Source organism: Pelophylax lessonae (assembly GCF_965119305.1).
Source record: "Pelophylax lessonae genome assembly, chromosome: 8".
Taxonomy (NCBI): domain Eukaryota; kingdom Metazoa; phylum Chordata; class Amphibia; order Anura; family Ranidae; genus Pelophylax; species Pelophylax lessonae.
In genome coordinates, this window is record NC_138775.1 from 4,674,571 (window position 1) to 4,693,746 (window position 19,176).

The 19,176-nt window shown below is 42.1% G+C and overlaps 1 protein-coding gene and 1 pseudogene across 2 annotated transcripts; both read left to right on the forward strand.

Annotated features, from left to right (window-relative positions):
- Positions 1–6,734: 6,734 nt before the first annotated feature.
- LOC309561613 (olfactory receptor 1J2-like) lies at positions 6,735–7,685 on the forward strand (the record flags this gene model as incomplete). Its single annotated transcript, XM_082265616.1, has 1 exon — positions 6,735–7,685. The coding sequence occupies one exon, from the start codon at positions 6,735–6,737 to the stop codon at positions 7,683–7,685; it is 951 nt and encodes a 316-aa protein (XP_082121742.1).
- A 10,251-nt stretch (positions 7,686–17,936) lies between these two features.
- Positions 17,937–18,953, forward strand: LOC309561697 (olfactory receptor 1G1-like; annotated as a pseudogene). Its single transcript has one exon. The product of its transcript is annotated as an olfactory receptor 1G1-like (transcript).
- The last annotated feature ends 223 nt before the right edge of the window (positions 18,954–19,176 follow it).

Consider the following 19,176-nt stretch of genomic DNA (forward strand, 5'->3'; position numbering starts at 1 on the left):
CATGAGACTGCTCCTCTTAGTCTGTTTTTAGAGCCTGATCACCAGGAGACCATATGTTTTCAGTTGATTTCATCACCAAAGTTTCCTATCATTCTAGGTATCCCCTGGTTCTCGATTCATAACCCCTCTGTCAATTGGGAGACACGTGTTTTAACTTTTGCCTCTGAGTACTGTAAAGGACATTGTCAACCTGATTCCTCCCATGTCGAAAATCTCTGGGTGGAGGAACACATGGTTCCTGGATATGAAGGCCTGCCATCCCAATGCAGAGAATTTCATGATGTGTGCGATAAGAAGAATGCTGATCAGCTACCCCCACATCACCCTTATGACTGTCCTATTGAACTTTTACCTGGGGCAGAGATTCCTTTTGGCCGCCTCTATTCTATGTCTGAACCTGAATTAAAGGTGTTAAGGGAATGGTTGGATGAAAACCTGGCAAAGAGGTTTATAAGACATTGTGGTAAAAAATACCGCGCTAACAAAAAATAGTGAACAAATAGCCGCTGACACTCCAACAGACTGTGATGGCAACCAAATATAACATAAATTGTGCAGCACTTAAATGTTAAAGTGAGTACAATGCAATACACACTAAAATGCAAAAATAAAGTCCAATATTCAAAATTAGACAAAAAAGAAGGTGACCAGTCCCACATAGAAGAGTGAATACTTGTGATAAATCCCACACCAAAAAGAGAATATAATTCGCTCACCAGATAGCATGAACTCAAAGTACTTTACAGCAATTGGGTCATGCAGGCTGAAAGTGATGATCTCCTTGGAACAGATGGCAAAGGCTTCCACGAATTCTCCTCCAAATGGTGGATGTTGGAAGGTCACTCAAGGATGGTACACGTATGGATATCTGGGAATCCCCACTCAGGAAGGTGTATGTGGGATAAATCGAAAACAAAAATTATATTGGGGGGCACACCCTAAAAACGCACAATCCTCTGGTTGGTGCTGCTAAAAGACCAATATATAAATTGAACAATATAATAGCGCACACATACACAGAAAAAAATTGGTTTTCAAATTTTGCAAGGCTATTTAAAAACACCTGCTCTTATACAGTAAATATGGGGATTTGGTCACACCATATGGCCATACTGTGCTTAAGCCCTCCACTACGTCAAAGTACCCCATTTTCAGTGGGTCCTACACTATTCATAGAGAAGATAATCCCACTTCTCAAAACCATAGGGCATTACTCACTCCTGTCATGGGAAAAGTTTGCAAGCTGCAGACTCCTCTGCTGAAACTGCAATGAAGGGACACTTCCTGGAACTACCCTACTCTCCCTCACCAAACCTCATTAGCATGGTCCACCTGTGAGTAGTTCCAGGAGGTGTCCCTTCATTGCAGTTTCAGCAGAGGAGTCTGCAGCCTGCAAACTTTTCCCATGACAGGAGTGAGTAATGCCCTATGGTTTTGAGAAGTGGGATTATCTTCTCTATGAATAGTGTAGGACCCACTGAAAATGGGGTACTTTGACGTAGTGGTGGGCTTAAGCACAGTATGGCCATATGGTGTGACCAAATCCCCATATTTACTGTATAAGAGCAGGTGTTTTTAAATAGCCTTGCAAAATTTGAAAACCAGTTTCTTTCTGGATAAATCGAAAAGACACCATGGCATGATACCGTTTAGCTAATTCCTTTAAAAATGTTATGTGTAATGAAACGCGTTAGAATTGTCAAGAGTGCCGAATTGCATTGAATGCTTCTTACCATCTGACCCATTGTAAGTGCATTACTTTTTTTTTGCTTTAATAAACCATTTAAACGGTATCATGCTATGGTGTATTTTCGATTTATCCCACATACACCTTCCTGAGTGGGGATTCCCAGATATCCATACGTGTACCATTCTTGAGTGACCTTCCAACATCCACCATTTGGAGGAGAATTTGTGGAAGCCTTTACCATCTGTTCCAAGGAGATCATCACTTTCAGCCTGCATGACCCAATTGCTGTAAGGTACTTTGGGTTCATGCTATCTGGTGAGCGAATTATATTCTCTTTTTGGTGTGGCATTTATCACAAGTATTCACTCTTCTATGTGGGACTGGTCACCTTCTTTTTTGTCTAATTTTGTATATTGGACTTTATTTTTGCATTTTATTGAGTGTTCCATTGTACTCACTTTAACATTTGAGTGCTGCACAATTTATGTTATATTGGGTTTATAAGACACTCAACCTCTCCTGCTGGGGCAGGTCTCTTCGTTGTTGAGAAGAAGAATAAGACTTTGAGACCATGCGTTGACTATAGGGAATTAAATAAAATCACTATCAAGAATCGCTATCCCCTCCCACTAATCCCTGAGCTTTTGGAAAGACTTTGTTCTGCAAAGATCTTTACTAAATTGGATTTACGGGGTGCATATAACCTCATTCGCATTCGTAAGGGTGATGAATGGAAGACTGCTTTCAGAACCAGATATGGACATTTCGAGTCTTTGGTCATGCCTTTCGGTCTTTGCAATGCTCCAGCAACCTTTCAACATTTTATTAATGATGTGCTGCGAGATCTATTGGATCAATTTGTGATTGCTTATTTAGATTATATTCTTATCTTTTCAGATTCTCTACAGGAACATCGCAAACACATATCCATTATTTTCGAGCGCCTGAGGAAGAATCGGCTGTACATCAAATTGGAGAAATGCGAATTTGAACAGACCAAGATTCAGTTCCTGGGGTACATAATCTCCCCTGAAGGGTTGAGCATGGACCCTGATAAGATTAAAGCAGTGGTGGAGTGGCCTGCTCCTAGGAATGTTAAAAAAATTCAACGATTTCTTGGATTTGCCAACTTCTACAGAAAGTTTATAAGGGACTTTTCCAAGTTGGTTGCACCAATTACCCAGTTAACCAAGAAGGAAGGCTCTTCACATGGGCACCAGAGGCACAAGCTGCTTTCTGTAAACTAAAGACACTCTTTACCTCTGCACCAATTCTAGTACATCCTGACCCTGAACTGCCCTTTGTTGTAGAGGTTGATGCCTCAGATTCTGCTGTTGGAGCTATCCTTTCTCAGCATACAGGTGAAAAGATGCAGCTTCATCCCTGTGCTTACTTTTCCCGGTTGATGTCCTCTGCTGAAAGGAACTATGACATTTGGAATAAAGAATTGCTGCCGATAAAGGAAGCTTTCTCTGAATGGAGGCATCTGTTGGAAAGGGCTGAGCATTTAGTGACTGTTCTAACCGATCATCGGAACTTAGAGTTCATCCGTTCTGTAAAGAGACTGTCCTCCCGACAAGCACGCTGGTCTTTATTCTTCTCCAGGTTTAATTTCATCGTTTCTTACAGACCTGGCTCAAGAAATGGCAAGGCTGATGCCCTGTCACGGAGTTTGTCTGAATCCCCTCAAGAAAGCAACTCTGACTGCACCATTCTTTCTCAAAAGAACTTTTTAGGAGCCACTAATCCCAAAGAATTTTTGACCTTGCTTAAAGAGGGCTACTCTTCTGATCCCCTCCTTAAACATCCTCCCAAGGACCTGAGTCTCACCTTCAGAAATGGCTTTTGGATTCAGAACCATTGTCTCTATGTCCCTCAAAGTGCGTGGCTAGAACTCCTCAGACTGGTTCATGACTCTAAGCTTGCAGGACATTTTGGGGCCTTTAAAACTGCTGAACTGTTGTCTCGTTCATTCTGGTGGCCTAGTTACAAGAAAGATGTAAAGAACTATGTTGCTTCTTGTCCGACTTGTGCACGTCATAAGACACCCTGATCTTCCCCTGTGGGACTGCTTCAGCCGCTTCCAATTCCATCACGGCCTTGGGGATCAATTTCTATGGATTTTGTGGTTGAACTCCCTCCTTCGAAGGAAATGACCACCATCTTGGTAGTGGTTGACCGCTTCACCAAGATGGCTCACTTCATCCCAACTAAGGGGGTACCCAATGCAGAACTAACTGCAGAATTAATGATCCGGGAAGTATTTAAACTACATGGGATCCTGGATGATGTGATCTCAGGTAGGGGGGTTCAATTTACTTCCAAATTCTGGAGAAGTTTCTGCATGTCTCTGGGTGTCACAGTCAATCCTTCCTCTGCATTTCATCCTCATTGGAATGGCCAAACGGAAAGAACAAATCAGACTTTGGAACAATATCTTCGCTGTTTTGTTAGCTATTTGCAGGATGATTGGGTAGATTATCTTCCAACAGCAGAATTTTCCTACAATAATACTAAGCACAGCTCCACATCTCTTAGTCCTTTTTATGTGAATACAGGGTACCATCCAGTTTGCATTCCTGACCTCCCTATTGCTACACCGATTCCTGCTGTTAATGAGAGGTTATCTCTTTTACAGGAAACTCAAAGTAAACTGCTTGAAACATTGAAGGTGGCACAGGAGGCTTACAAGAAGGCATCTGATAGACGTCAAAGAGAAATGCCGTCTTTCCGTGTTGGAGACAGGGTCTGATTATCCACAAAGAATCTCAGGACTCAGGTACCATCTGTTAAGTTGGGGCCAAAGTATATAGGACCTTTTCAAATCCTGGCACAAGTTAATGCAGTTACTTTCCGCTTGAAACTTCCTGACAGTATGAGAGTTCATCCTGTGTTTCTTTACTTAAACCCTTCCATAAAAATTCCTTCCCTGGGAGAGTCCTTCCTCCTCCCCTGCCTGTGGTTGTTGAGGGTGAAGAGGAATTTATTGTAGAAGGAATAATTGACTCCAGGATCTACAGGAACAAGTTGCACTACCTGGTGAAATGGGAAGGATACGGACCTGAAGAAAATTTTTGGGAACCTGCTGAGCATGTCCATGCTCCTAGACTGGTTCGGGAATCCCATCAAAGGTTTCTGCTCAAGCCTGGTCCTGAGACACCCAGTGGTCGTCCTAGAAGGAGGGGCATGCTGTCAGGGCCCAGATTTGAACCCAGGTCCTTGGTTGCTTCTGGCAGTGCTTCTTCTTGCTGAGCTATCCAGCAGCTAATATGTTTGCATTCTAGAACTATGTGGTGACCTAGACCTTGTCCAATTTCCTGTCTAGTTCCTTGCCCAGCCTCCTGTGAACTCTGAACCTTTGGCCACTCCTTTGAACTTCCTATTTAAGCCTGATCTGGAAACTTCCTGATGCCAGATTATTGTGCTTTTGCCAAGATCTAGCTTAGTGTGTTTCATCCTCCTGAATCTTCAACTTGTGTTCCGACCTCAAGCTACGTTCCAGGGCTACGCCTCTGCCTGCTGCCATTTTGCTCTTCACTACTTGTGTACTGATCTTTGGCTAAGACTACGACTACTCTTCTGCTTGCTCCCTCACTCCGGCTGATCTCTTGTGTACCAGACCCTGCTTGTTGACCAAGGTTGTGTTGTTTCCTGCAACTGGACTCTGAGCCTGACCCAGTAATCGTGACACCATGTGAGTTAATTTTTGGGGCCTATACAGGCCGACACTTACTTCTGTATACTGTGAATGCCTAATGTACCTCTAGCCATCAAATACTAAGTTCTTTGCTGTCATTTAAACCCATGTGAGCTAATTTTTGGAGCCTATACAGGCCGACACTTACTTCTGTATACTGTGAATGCCTAATGTACCTCTAGCCATCAAATAGACTACATTCTTTGCTGTCAGTTAAACCAATGTGGGCTAATTTTTGGAGCCTATACAGGCCGACACTTACTTCTGTATCCTGTGAATGCCTAATGTACCTTCAGCCACAGAATACTACATTCTTAGCTGTCAGGTAAACGCATGAGGGCTAATTTTGGGGGCCTGGAATGTCCGACACTTACTTCTTTATCCTGTGAATGCCTACTGTACCTCCAGCCATCAAATACACTACGTTCTTTGCTGTCAGTTAAACCCATGTGGGCTAATTTTTGGGGCCTACACAGGCCGACACTTACTTCTGTATCCTGTGAATGCCTAATTTTTCAGACTGGAAATGAAAAACAATGGGTCTGTAAAAGTTCTGCTAAATTGTGGAATGGATGCGGACCCATTTTACAGATGTGTGAATGGACCCTATATGTATTAGACAATGTATTTACCGGCTGCTGTCAGTTCTGGCTGATTTATGAAAAAAATATATATATATTTTTTGCTGTAAAAAAAAAAAAAAAAAATTTAGGGCAACTTTTTCAATTGCAATACTTCTGTTATGACATTGTCCATGTGTTGGGACTATTTGTGCACAGCTAGCACATATTTTGTGGCTGCAAATATGACCTAAAGGTATTTAAAGTTCGCCTCCCATTAAAGTCAATGGGGCCCGCCGCGAACTTGCGGTTCGCAGACTTTTGAGAAAATTTGCGGCTGACCGCCCCAGCCGATGTTCTACTCTATCACTACTCAGGAGGACCAATTGCAGACAAGAAGATTAAACAAAGTGAAGCCCCTAAAACATAATACTATCACAAGAATAAACATATTCATTTGACAAAAAAAAGAAAAAAAAAGGCATTCAGTGGATGTTAAATTTAAATATTAAAGACTGTTCTCAATCAATTATAGGAAAATGGCTCCCAAGGTGTTATAAATTACATAATAATAGTCCTTTAGTGAGACTTTCAGCTTTGTGTTCTTACAACCCAGCAGACGTTCCTGAGGGAATGCCAACATCTTATATAAGAATAAATCATTCTCTGGTACAAATGTCTGCATGTAAACCTGTGCAGGCACACCGTACATGTCTTTTAATGATTAATTCCTCAGATCCTTAATTTTATTAATGTATTATAGTGATGAATTTAAACAAAGAAAAAAATGAATATTATTAGGAATAAGACAGAGATTTCCTCTATCATTCTTGAGGGTCTATCAGACCATCCACTGACCATGAATGGACTTTTTGCGTTCTTCCTTCTCATCTATCTGATGACTCTTATCACAAACCTTATTATTTTTTTCTTGGTCCTCACTGACTACAATCTGCACAACCCAATGTATTTTTTTCTTTCAAACTTGGCCTTTCTGGACATGTCCTATTCATCAGTGACCGCACCAAGGATGCTCTTTGATTTGGTCACAAAAAGCCGATCAATATCCATTCCTGCCTGTATAGCCCAAGTCTTTTTCTATCTCTCCTTTGCTGGCTCAGAAGTTTTCTTGCTGTCGGCTATGTCCTACGACCGCTACATTGCCATCTGCCACCCCCTACATTACAAACTAATTATGTCTTGGAGAGTCTGTGTTAATATGGCCTCCTTGGTCTGGGTTGCAGGATGTTCTCTCTCTTTAAGTCATACTTTATTTTTGCTCAGGTTGTCCTTCTGTAGGACAGCTTCCATCCCCAACTTCTTTTGTGACCTTCCACACTTGTTTCAAATTACATGTACTGACCCCTTCATAAACATGGTGGCCGTATTCTTATCAGGTGCTAGTGCTGCATTCGGAGCCTTTCTTCTGACCTTTATTCCCTATCTCTATATTTTCAGTACCATCCTCAGAATCCGTAGCAAGACTGGAAAGATAAAAGCATTCTCCACCTGCACCTCACACCTCACTGTGGTCTTTATCTTTTATGGCTCTTTAAGTTTTATTTACTTGGTTCCCACTTCCAGTAAAATGGTTAATTTAGACAAACTGTTTACAGTCATATCTTCCCTCATTAACCCATTGCTGAATCCTCTGATCTACAGCCTGAGGAACAAGGACCTTATGGAGGCACTTATGAGGTCTTATTATCACTTAAGTTTAGTGAAGGCATCATACTGAAAACATCATTGTGGACTTTGTTATTTTTTATTTTTTTTTTTATTTCTGGGCCATTTTCAGTTGACTAAAAACTTCAGTAATGTAATTTATAAAATGTATAGATGTCAGGGGCTCATAGCTTTACTTACCCTCAGGGCCAGAATCAGCATAAAGTGGCTTAGGCAGAATTAGACAAAATGCACCTTCGTCTGTTTAGACAAAAATCCTTACATCGGCCCTGCTTACTCTTGCATGGCCAGGGGTCATTGTAACCCAAAGACCAAATGTAACAGATTCAGGATGCTTTGCTGTTCCTCAAAATTACTGTTTTGCCTATCCTCATTTTTTATTCCAAACTATTTTATTAATTTGAGGTATAATTCACAATTTATTTATTTATTTTTTCTTAGTCTGCACATTTGTACATTTGCATGCGCAAAACTGTGGTGTGTTATCACCTCTCTTTATTATTTTATCCTTTTTCTCTGTGGCAGGAGGAGGTTTTAGCGGCTGCATATTTAATTAATATATTTTATATATATTCTTATATATATATATATATATATATATATATATATATATATATATATATATATATATATACAAGAATATATATAAGATTGCACAAACCAATCAAAATATGCTTATTGCGATTTTTTTTTTTTTTTTTTTTATTACCAAAAATATGTAGCAGAAAACAAATTGGCCTAAATAGTTAAAACATTTTGATTTTTAATGTTTTTTTTTTTGAGAATGTCATATAGCAGAATGTAAAAAATATAGATTTTTTTTTTTTTTTTTTTTTACAAAATTGTCGCTCTTTTTTTGTTTATAGTGCAAAAAATAACAATCGCACAGGTGATCAAATACCACCAAAATAAAGCTCTATTTGTGGGAAAAAAAGGACACCAATTTTATTTATGTACAGCGTTGCACGACTGCGCAATTGTCCGTTAAAGTGTTGCAGTGCCGAATCGCAAAATAGGGCCTGGTCAGGAAGGGGGCAAATCCTCTCGGGGCTGAAGTGGTTAAGAACAAACCTACAGTCCCTATTTTGTTTGGGACCGCCTGTAGTTTGGTTAACCTCAAAAAACTCTGACCATTTTTCTTACCATCATTTTTTACATATATTTTTATGCATCTCTAAGGCCTTTAACCACTTGCCGACCAGTCACTGGGCCTGTACTGTGGCAAAGTGGCTCGATTCCATCCAGCGACGTGGACTCCTCCCCTTGTGGACTCCTCCCCTTGTGGGCGGTGCTCGCGCGCCGCCGGAGGCTCGCTCCCGCTGTGTTCAGTCATGGGCCCCATCTGGCAAAACATCTGAACTTTTCTATAGGGGTATATATACACACACATATATGTATATATACACATACACATATATAGGTGTGAAAGTAGCAGAACACTATACTTGCGCTAATGAAATAATGAACACCAATATGTCTCCGCTCCTATCACACCTATATATGTGTATGTGTAAAATACATTTAAGTGTGTGTGTATATATACCCCTATACAGAAGTTCAGATGTTTTGCCTGCCTCCAAAGACCCCATAAAAAATGCCCAAAAAAACGCCTGCGCCAAAAAAAAAACACCCAGGTGTGTTATTGCAGGGGTTTTTTTTGGGCATTTTTTTGGGGTCTTTGGAGGCAGGCAAAACATCTGAACTTCTGTATAGGGGTATATATATATACACACACACTTATATGTATTTTACACATATATAGGTGTGATAGGAGCAGAGACCTATTGGTGTTCATTATTTCATTAGCGCAAATATAGTGTTCTGCTGCTTTCACACCTATATATGTGTATGTGTATATATACATATAAGTGTGTATGTATATATACCCCTACACAGAAGTTCTGATGTTATGCCTGCCTCCAATAACCCCCAAAAAATGCCCAAAAAAACGCTTGCTACAAAACCGGCAAGGTGTGAAAATAGCGGAGCCATATCCCTGTTCTATATTAATTCTAATACAAACTACTTTTTTTTTCTGGTTCTGGACATGCTACAGAGCTGAAACTTCACAGGTACACTTTTTAGACCCACCAGACACTAAATCCAAAGAAATCTCTTTTTTTTTTTTCAATAATTGGCTCTCTATCAAAAATTACAATTTTTAAGAACTTTTTTTTTTGTGTCATTAATAGTCCCTGGGGCATGACCCAGAACCCTAGGCACTTTTTAGGGGCATTTATTGGGTTTTAGGGCTTCAAAATGGTGTTTTTTGATTACCGAAGTTCGGGTCCCATTGATTTCAATGGGGTTCTGAAATCCGGGCCGAACTTCCGGGAAGTTCGGGTGTTCTGGTCGAACTGAACTTTTGAAAAGTTCGATCATCCTTAGTCATAGGGCCAAGTTGGGAGCAACCTCTGAAGCAGCCTCTGAAACACAACTGGTTGGTATGAGTTGCAATAAAGGAAAAGAGGTGTAATACCACCTATAAAGAATTTTGCAAGAGCTCTATGGGGCCAGATGATTTCTGGAGGTGTTGGCAGTAGCCATCCATATGTCTTGTGGAAAAGGAAAAAGGAGAAAGAAGTACCTCCTAAGTGCAGTATTAAAACAACATTTAGTAAGTCACAGTTAAAAACACTCACCAGATGTGTAAAGGTAAAGCTCATCGTAATGAAGGAGAGAAGGGGGGAGGAAAGCACCGCCACTGATCTTATTATTTTAAAAGAGACTTCCAGACACCGATAAACCTCCAGCTACAGTTCCCTCACAACCACTGTCCGAGGAAGTGCAGAGAATGCTTGAGCTCAATGTCACTGAGGAGTCACAGAGTGAGTGGTCAAGCCTATGTTTATATCAAAGTCCAATTCTGCAACAACTTTAGGAATATTAATGAAGTTTACAAGTTTGGCGCCTATTTGATGCCCTAAGAAGACAACTTAATAGAGAGATTAGGACTCGCCCGCTATATCACCATGTAAACCTCAGCAAAGTGCACTGGAAGATAACATCAACTAAGGAAGCCAAAGAGAAAACTGCTTTTTCCACACCTGAAGGCCACTTTCAATATAAGAGGATTCCATTTGGCTTACACCCTGCCACAGTAACCTTTCAAAGGGTAATGGATAAGACACAACTCCCTCATCGACTATTCACCTCAATCTACCTGGATGACATTGTCATTTTTAGTGCCCATTTGGAGTCCCATCTTCCCTGAGGTCAGGCAATCTTAAAATCTTTTAAAAAATCCCAAGCAGTGTACAATTGGAATGGAGGAAACCAAGTACCTAGGGAGCATGGTGGGTAGAAGGCTGGTAAAACCCTAAATGAACAAAGTAGTGGCCATACTAGATTGGCCCCACTCCCGAACAAAGAAAAAGGTCAGAGCATTTCTGAGCATAGTTGACTACTACCTGTAGTTTGTCCCCAACTTTACCACCATTGCTGCACCATTGACTGACTTGACAAAAGACAGGTAGTCAGTGATGATACCATGGAATGCAGATGCCGAAGAAGCTTTTTAGAAGCTTAAGGTTGCATTGTGCCAGCATCCAGTGCTCATGGCTCCTGATTATTCTAAGGAATTTGTGGTGCAAACAGATACATTGAGTGAGGGCTTAGGAGCGGTCCTGCCTCAAGTGGTCAATGGGGAAGAGCACCCCGTAGTTTTTCTCAGTAGGAAACTAACAGCGGCTAAGAAATACAATGCTGGGATGGAGCGAGAGTGTCTCACCATTAAGTGGATTCTGAACTTTCTAATAAACTTTCTTTTAGGCAGGGGATTCCTCCTGGTGTTGGACCATGCCCCATTGACCTGGATGAGACAAAACAATTCCAGTGTAACCAGGTGGTTCCTATTGCTCCAAGAAATCAATTTTGTGGTAAATCACAGACCTGAGAGACAGCATCAAAATGCTGATTCCCTCTCTTGTGTACATTGTATGGTGTCAAATGTTGCCGCCAAACCCTCTGCATTGGGGTAGGGGGGAAATGTACAGGATGCAAAGGATGGGTACTGGATGAACACTATGTTTTACCCATATTTGGGTTGTGATCCTGTCAGGGTGTCAGGAACCCAGATCACACAGAGATGCAGGTAAAATAAGGCAGTTTATTGGAGCAAACAACAATAAATGCACAGCAAGAGAAAGGAGTGAGATCAGGAACAGCCGGGGTCAAGTCCAGAACTGGGTGGTCATCCAAGCCGGGGTCGAGTCCAGAAGCGGGTAGTCTGCCGATGTCGGGTCGTCTGCCGATGCGGGGTTAAGAGCCAGGAGAGTCGTCAGCCAAACCTGGTCAAACATGGGGGGACACGGAGAACAGAAGACTGCTAGCATTGATGCATCTTGGAGCACAAATGCAAGGGCAAGGACTGCAACCCATCAGATGATTGATAAAGTTAGGTGTGCAACATCATCACTGTGTGGCGCCGAAGCAGCAGGCAAGTGATGATGCAATCAGAGTTTATAAGAGGCTGCAGTCTGCACATGTCCAAGATGGCTGCCAACAGGAGGGCAAGGTAAGATCTTGACAGGTCCCCAGTCACCCACTCCAGATTGGGGACAAAGAGAAGGCAAACGCAGATGATTTGTGTTCCGTTGGTGTTCTCAGGGGTTCTCCCCTATGCAGGCTGAGGAGTTCTGGGACAGTCCAATCAGAGAGAGGGAAGGGCTGACTTATGCCTGGTACACACATTGAGATTATTGGACAAATGATTGTCAATCTTTTTTTTTTTTTTTTTTGCATGCCTGCTAGTGTCATATCGAAAATAAAAGCAGTTAATAAAGTTACAGAAATTCTCGTTTGACAGAATATAAATTTGGAAGTGATGTAATGTAATGTATTGTATTTTTGAACCACCATTGCACATGATTTATTGAAAAAATACTTACAAAGACAATAAACGAGCGTGCATGTGTCTCAAAATGCCGCCTAACTCGTTTCATCCAATAGGACATTGTCAGAGGTGTGGCCTACTGACACAAGCACGCCTCTTTATAAACAACCTGAGTTAACCGGAAGTTAGGGGTCGGAAGCGACTGAAATTCATCAGTGCATTCCCTACAGCCGGAAATCAAGCTTGCAAATCAGAGTTCATTGAGTCTGGGGACCGGCATCAAAGGGCAAAAAAAAACCTTTAAAAGAGTGCTTTATCCTCGGACATCAATTCACAAAAACCACAACAAGACAAGGCTGACACATTATCACACTGCCGGATAATACAGGGAGATAAGAAGACATGTGGCCACTCCATGAAATTAGAGGAGAAGCCGTTTACCCTTAAAGTGGAAGTAAACCCTCCTATCATTTTAAGCCAAGGAAGCTGCCATCTTGGTCTCTGTGTGATCTTTAACTGCCATGATGCTGCACATGTGATCAGTTATGACATCAGCCATTGGATGGTTTGACAGCTTGGTTGAGAGCACAACCAATGTGAAGGTTACATTCCTGGCACATGCCGGAAATGTAGCTGTTTTTTGAAACTCTTAAATTGATGGGTTTACTTCCCCTATAAACTGCATAGGGGATTCTTTACTACAGGACGTGTGATGTCATCACGCTCAGACGCCAGGGATTGTGGCCATCTTGTTGGTGACTTGTTTGGATTTTTCAATGTGTTATATATTTTATTCAAATGTGAGTGTATTTTAGCTATTCTTAAAAACCTTTGAGGTTTTTAAAATACTGCACCATGAGGCTGTCATGTTTGCCTTTTATGTGGGTGACATACATGGAAGATGGATTTGTTTTTCTTGGGAATCATGAGGAGTGAATGCTGGGATCACAAGTGAGCAGTTCAGATGAGCTTGTGGGGGATTATTTCCAGTGGAAGCTGTATAATCCTGGATTTATACCTAAATGTATTGTAAAGGAAAAAATGCATTTTAAAAAATACAAACATGTCATACTTACCTGCCCGGTGCAGTGGGTTTGCACAGAGCAGCACCAATCCTCCTCTTCTCGGGTTCCCCTGCCAGCGCTCTCGGCCCCTCCCCCTTACCCCAGGCCCCAATAGCAAGCCGGTTGCTTTAGGGGCACTTGTGTGTGCTCACTCCCGAGCTTGCTCTCTGCGTCCATTCAACACAGAGAGCGCGGCTCAGCCCATCCCCCACTCTTGCCTTGCTGGCTATGGAGGATAGGAGCAGGAGCCAATGGTTCCTGCTGCTGCATCTCAGCCAATCACTAGTGAGAGATCCGGGAGAGCTTCGGGTGTCATGCACATCGCTGGATTGAGTTTAGGCTAAGGTAAGTATTGGGGGGGGGGTGGGGGGTTTGAGGGGGAGCTGCACACTGAAGGTTTTTTACCTTTATGCATAGAATGCATTAAGGGTAAGCAACCTTCAGCCTTTACAACCACTTTAAGCGGTATTTGACCATTTGGGCGGAGTCTATGTTGGAAGTGACCACGCCACCCGAACTTGTATACAAGTGGTTTTCTTCCCAGGAAATTACTGTTTTAACGCCGATATTTTACTGGATTGATGTAAGTGTTTAGTGACCTTTTTTCAAAATAAAGATGTTTATGGTTTTACACTATGTGGACCCCTTTCTCTTCCTTACTGGTCACGTCTGAGGATTACTAGGGGTCTGTCTGGTCAACCCAGTGGCGGCTGGTGAATAGAAATTTGGTGGGGCCGCAAATCCAACAACCCCCCCCCCCCCCGCGGGACGGCCAGGCAGCTGGCAATCAAATCTACAACCCCCTCCCTCCTCCCCTCTCCTGGGACGGATGGCCAGCTGGCTACCCAGCCAGACAGCCAGCATCCTTACCTGCTCCTTCTCCGAGCAGGATGATACCTTCAAACCACTGAAGGATTCGCTCATAGAGCTGGATCATAATATAATGCCTAATGACTCTTACAATGTGGAGTCTATAGTTCTGGTAAGGATACATCCTATTAATTATCACGGTGGAGATGCATCTGGTGGATATTCATTTAAATACTCACTTTCTTTGGAAACTCGAGGACTTCTTTATCTGTTTGCTCGGTATTATTCATTGAACTGTTTGAGCACTAGAAAGAAAAAGTTATTTTTGGACTATTACTTATTTAGTGGGGCAATTTTTTACTTTATAGCTATTTGACCACTCCATAAGTTAATGGTCAATGTGTGCTGGTAAGAGGCTTTGGGGTTGTTTTACTAAAACTGGAGAGTGCAAAATATGGTGCAGCTGTGCACAGTAGCCAATCAGCTTCTAACCTCAGCCTGTTCAATTAAGCTTTGACCAAAACCCTGGAAGCTGATTGGTCTCCATACAGAGCTGCACCAGATTTTGCACTTTCCAATTTTAGTAAATCTACTCCTTTGTGTGCTCACATGTGACGTGTGGACGGCTTATATTCACATGTGTTTTTCTTTGGCACATTTGAGGTGCCTAAAGCCTTTCTTGAACCTTATCCTGGGAATTTTTAAATTTTAAAAATGTCAGGTCACCCGTGGCCAGGTGACAACTGCACCCTGTTGGGGACAGGGGTGCACCGCAAGGTAGTGAACCCAATAGCTGACTGCTGCGGATGGACAGGAAACGTAAGCCCAAGATTCCCCAGGGTGTGGAGTCTAAGGCCCAGCAGTTGTTCACCAGAGCCTCTAGTGGTGAGCATGGACTTCGCTGCAACTGTACCCAGGTCACGGCCCCTGGGGTCCCCCGGGTCACGCTCCGTAGGGAGAGAGGGGAAGCAGCCACTCAGGACACAAGGGATAGTGATGGGTAAGCCAAGGTTGGGGCAACAGGCAGACAAGGGTAACCAAGGGACAGGCCAAAGGTCAGGGTCACAGGCAAACAGGAGTAGTCAGAGACAAGCCAAAGTCGGTACACAGAAAGGTAGATGTAGCACACAGCAGACAGGAACAAGCTAACAAACACTGTTGAACAGCAAAGCAGACCTGCAGTGCACTGGTTAATATAGACTTCCTGTGATGGCCTGGGGTGGAGCCATGCAGGAAGGAGAGAAGATAAAAGGCAGCCAGAAGGAGACACAGGCCTTAAATATAGACATGGAGGAGAAGGTAAGCTGCCAGACACTATTGTATGTCCATGACAGTTTACTTATGATAGTATTATGTTTTAGGGGCTTCACTTTGTTTAACCACTTGCCGACCGAGTACGGTAATAGTACTGCGGCAAAGTGGTTCGTTATCGTCTGACGACGTAGTATTAACGTCGTCAGACACTCCCCCTTCTGGGCGGCGCTTGCGCGCCGCCGGAGGCTCGCTCCCGCTGTTTTCATTCACAGCGGGAGTCGGGCCAGGGGAGGAGCAGCGGCGATCGCCGCTGCTCTGCCCCGATCGCCGGGGATCTAGTGTGGAGATCCGCCCGCTGTGTGTAAACACAGCGGGCGGATCTCCATAGTGACAGGGAGTGACAGATCGGACTGTTCAGCATAGCTGGACATCCGATCTGTCCATGACTCACTCAGTCACCTCCCCCCCCACACGTCAGTAAGCACCAGGCATACATTAACCCCTCCCTCTCCAATAAAATTAACCCCTTCCCTGCCAGTGTCATTTTTACAGTAACAGTGCATATATATAGCACTGATTACTGCAGTAATGTCACTGGTACCCCAAAAGTGTCAAAAATGTCAGTCAAGGGTCCGATCTGTCCGCCGCAATGTCGCAGTCCCACAAAAAAAATCGCAGATCGCCGCCATTACGCGTTAAAAAAAAAAACACCAAAAATGACAGAAATCTTTCCCTTTGTTAGTAAACGCAATAACTTTTGCGCAAACCAATCAAAATACGCTTATTGTGATTTTTTTTTTACCAAACATAGGTAGCAGAAAACAAATTGGCCAAAAATTTTTTAAAAAATTGGTTTTTACATCTTTTTTGGGGGGAATTTCATATAAAAAAATGTTAAAAATATTGTTATTTTTTCAAAATAAACGCTCTTTTTTTGTTTATAGCGCAAAAAGTAAAAATCGCACAGGTGATCAAATACCACCAAAAGAAAGCTCTGTTTGTGGGAAAAAAAGGACGTAAATTTCGTTTGGGTACGGCGTCGCACGACCGCGCAATTGTCAGTTGAAGTCGCACAGCGCCGAATCGCAAAAAGTGGCCTGGACGGAAGACAGCAAAATCCTCCGATGGTAAAGTGGTTAATCTTCTTGTCTGCAACTGGTCCAGATGAAGCATTCTGCGAAATGCGTTGACTTTCAAGCAGACGTATTCTCTAATATTGATGCAATGTCTTATATGTAATCTTGATTCATGTGTGAACACGTGTTCATTATACATTGACTTGTGGGATTAATTGGAACCCTTTTTTTTGGGGGGTGGAGTTTACTCCTGATGTTTTTTATTTTTGTATATTATGTTTTTAATGGAACTCAATAAATGTGAATTTTATATAACTTTTTGATATTGAAGTCTATCCTTTATGTGCCCATAAAGTCCACCTTTGGGCCTAGTTGTGCTTACAACCGGACTGTTTCTTCTTTTTTTGACTATTTCTTGGATGATGGGACGCTCTTGTTAGCTCATTTTATTTTGGTCTTTGTTTAATGTTATTTTTTTTTTATTTGTTTGTCAACAAATTGCATGAGTTGCTGTTCTACACTATTATCCCGGCGCGGGTGCATTTTGAATAATTTTGTAACTTTGATCTACAATTTTTTTTTTGTAGTGTTTTAGCTCACTCTGTCTACTAGCTAATAATTAAAATAGGAGACAAAAAATAGAAAAAAAACTAAAGGCAGGCCTAACTGGGTAGGTTTATATCAGTACCCCAAAGGTTACCACAGTGTAGGTGGTCATCCCCTGGCTCTAAGGCATATACACAAAAAGCTATTCTGAAGGAGACCAGAAAAAAAGAGAGCCTTACTGAGATGAACAAGTAAAGAGGGGTATAAACCAAATGAATATCTTTATTCTTGTGATTGTATCAAAACAAGTGCTGGCATTAATGACAAATGGTGTGGTTCACCGTATCAAGTTCAATAATATTGTCATAAGGTGCAAACAATATTATTGAACTTGATACGGTGAACAACACCATTTTTCATTAATGCCAGCACTTGTTTTGATACAATCATAAGAATAAACATATTCATTTGAGGAAAAAAAAAGGCTTTCAGTGGATGTTAAATTTAAATATTAAAGATTGTTCTCAATTATAAGAAAATGGCTCCCAAGGTGTTATAAATTACATATTAAAAGACTTTTAATGAGACTTTCAGCTTTGTGTTCTTACAACCCAGCAGACTGTCCTGAGGGAATGCCAACATCTTATATAAGAATAAATCATTCGCTGGTACAAATGTCTACATGTAAACCTGTGCAGGCACACCGTACATGTCTTCTAATGATTAATTCCTCAGATCCTTAATTTTGTTACCGTATTATAGTTATGAATTTAAGCAAAGAAAAAATGACTAATATTAGGAATAAGACAGAGATTTCCTCTATCACTCTTGTGGGTCTATCAGACCATCCACCGACCATGAATGGACTTTTTGCGTTCTTCCTTCTCATCTATCTGATGACTCTTATCTCAAACCTTCTTATTTTTTTCTTGGTCCTCACTGACTACCATCTGCACAACCCAATGTATTTTTTTCTTGCAAACTTGGCATTTCTGGACATGTCCTATTCATCAGTGACTGCACCAAGGATGCTCTTTGATTTGGTCACAAAAAGCCGATCAATATCCATTCCTGCCTGTATAGCCCAAATCTTTTTCTACCTCTCCTTTGCTATCTCAGAAATTTTCTTGCTCTCAGCTATGTCCTACGACCGCTACATTGCCATCTGCCACCCCCTACATTACAAACTAATTATGTCTTGGAGAGTCTGTATTCAGATGGCCTCTCTGGTCTGGGTTGTGGGATGTTCTGTCTCTTTGGTTCATACTTTATTTTTGCTCAGGTTGTCCTTCTGCAGGACAGCTTCCATCCACAACTTCTTTTGTGATCTTCCACACTTATTTCCAATTACATGTACTGACCCCTTCATGAACATGGTGGCCGTATTTGTAGCAGGCGGTGGTCTTGGATTGGGAGCCTTCCTTCTGACTTTCCTTCCCTATGTCTATATTTTCAGTACCATCTTTAGTATCCGTAGCAAGACTGGAAAGATAAAAGCATTCTCCACCTGCACCTCACACCTCACCGTGGTCTTTATCTTTTATGGCTGCTTGGTTATTATTTACTTTGTTCCCACTTCCAGTAAAATGGTCAATTTAGAAAAACTGTTTACAGTCATATCTTCCCTCATTAACCCATTGCTAAATCCTCTGATCTACAGCCTGAGGAACAAAGATCTCATTGAGGCACTTATGAGGTCTTATTATCACTTAAGTTTAATGAAGGCACCATACTGAAAATTTTATTGTCAGGGGGCGTGGCGTATGGCGCTGGAGATGGCCGCATAGCTCTGCAGCTCCGCTCGGCCACCCCCGGGACTTCAGCCTATATAGACCGCTAGGCCACTCACCTCTATTTGCCTCCCGCCGACCCCCCCCCCCAGATGGCGAAGGGGAAAAAGGGATCCCATCAACTTACCCGGATGGATGGATTTCTCCTTTCCAGCGCCGCCGGACTATG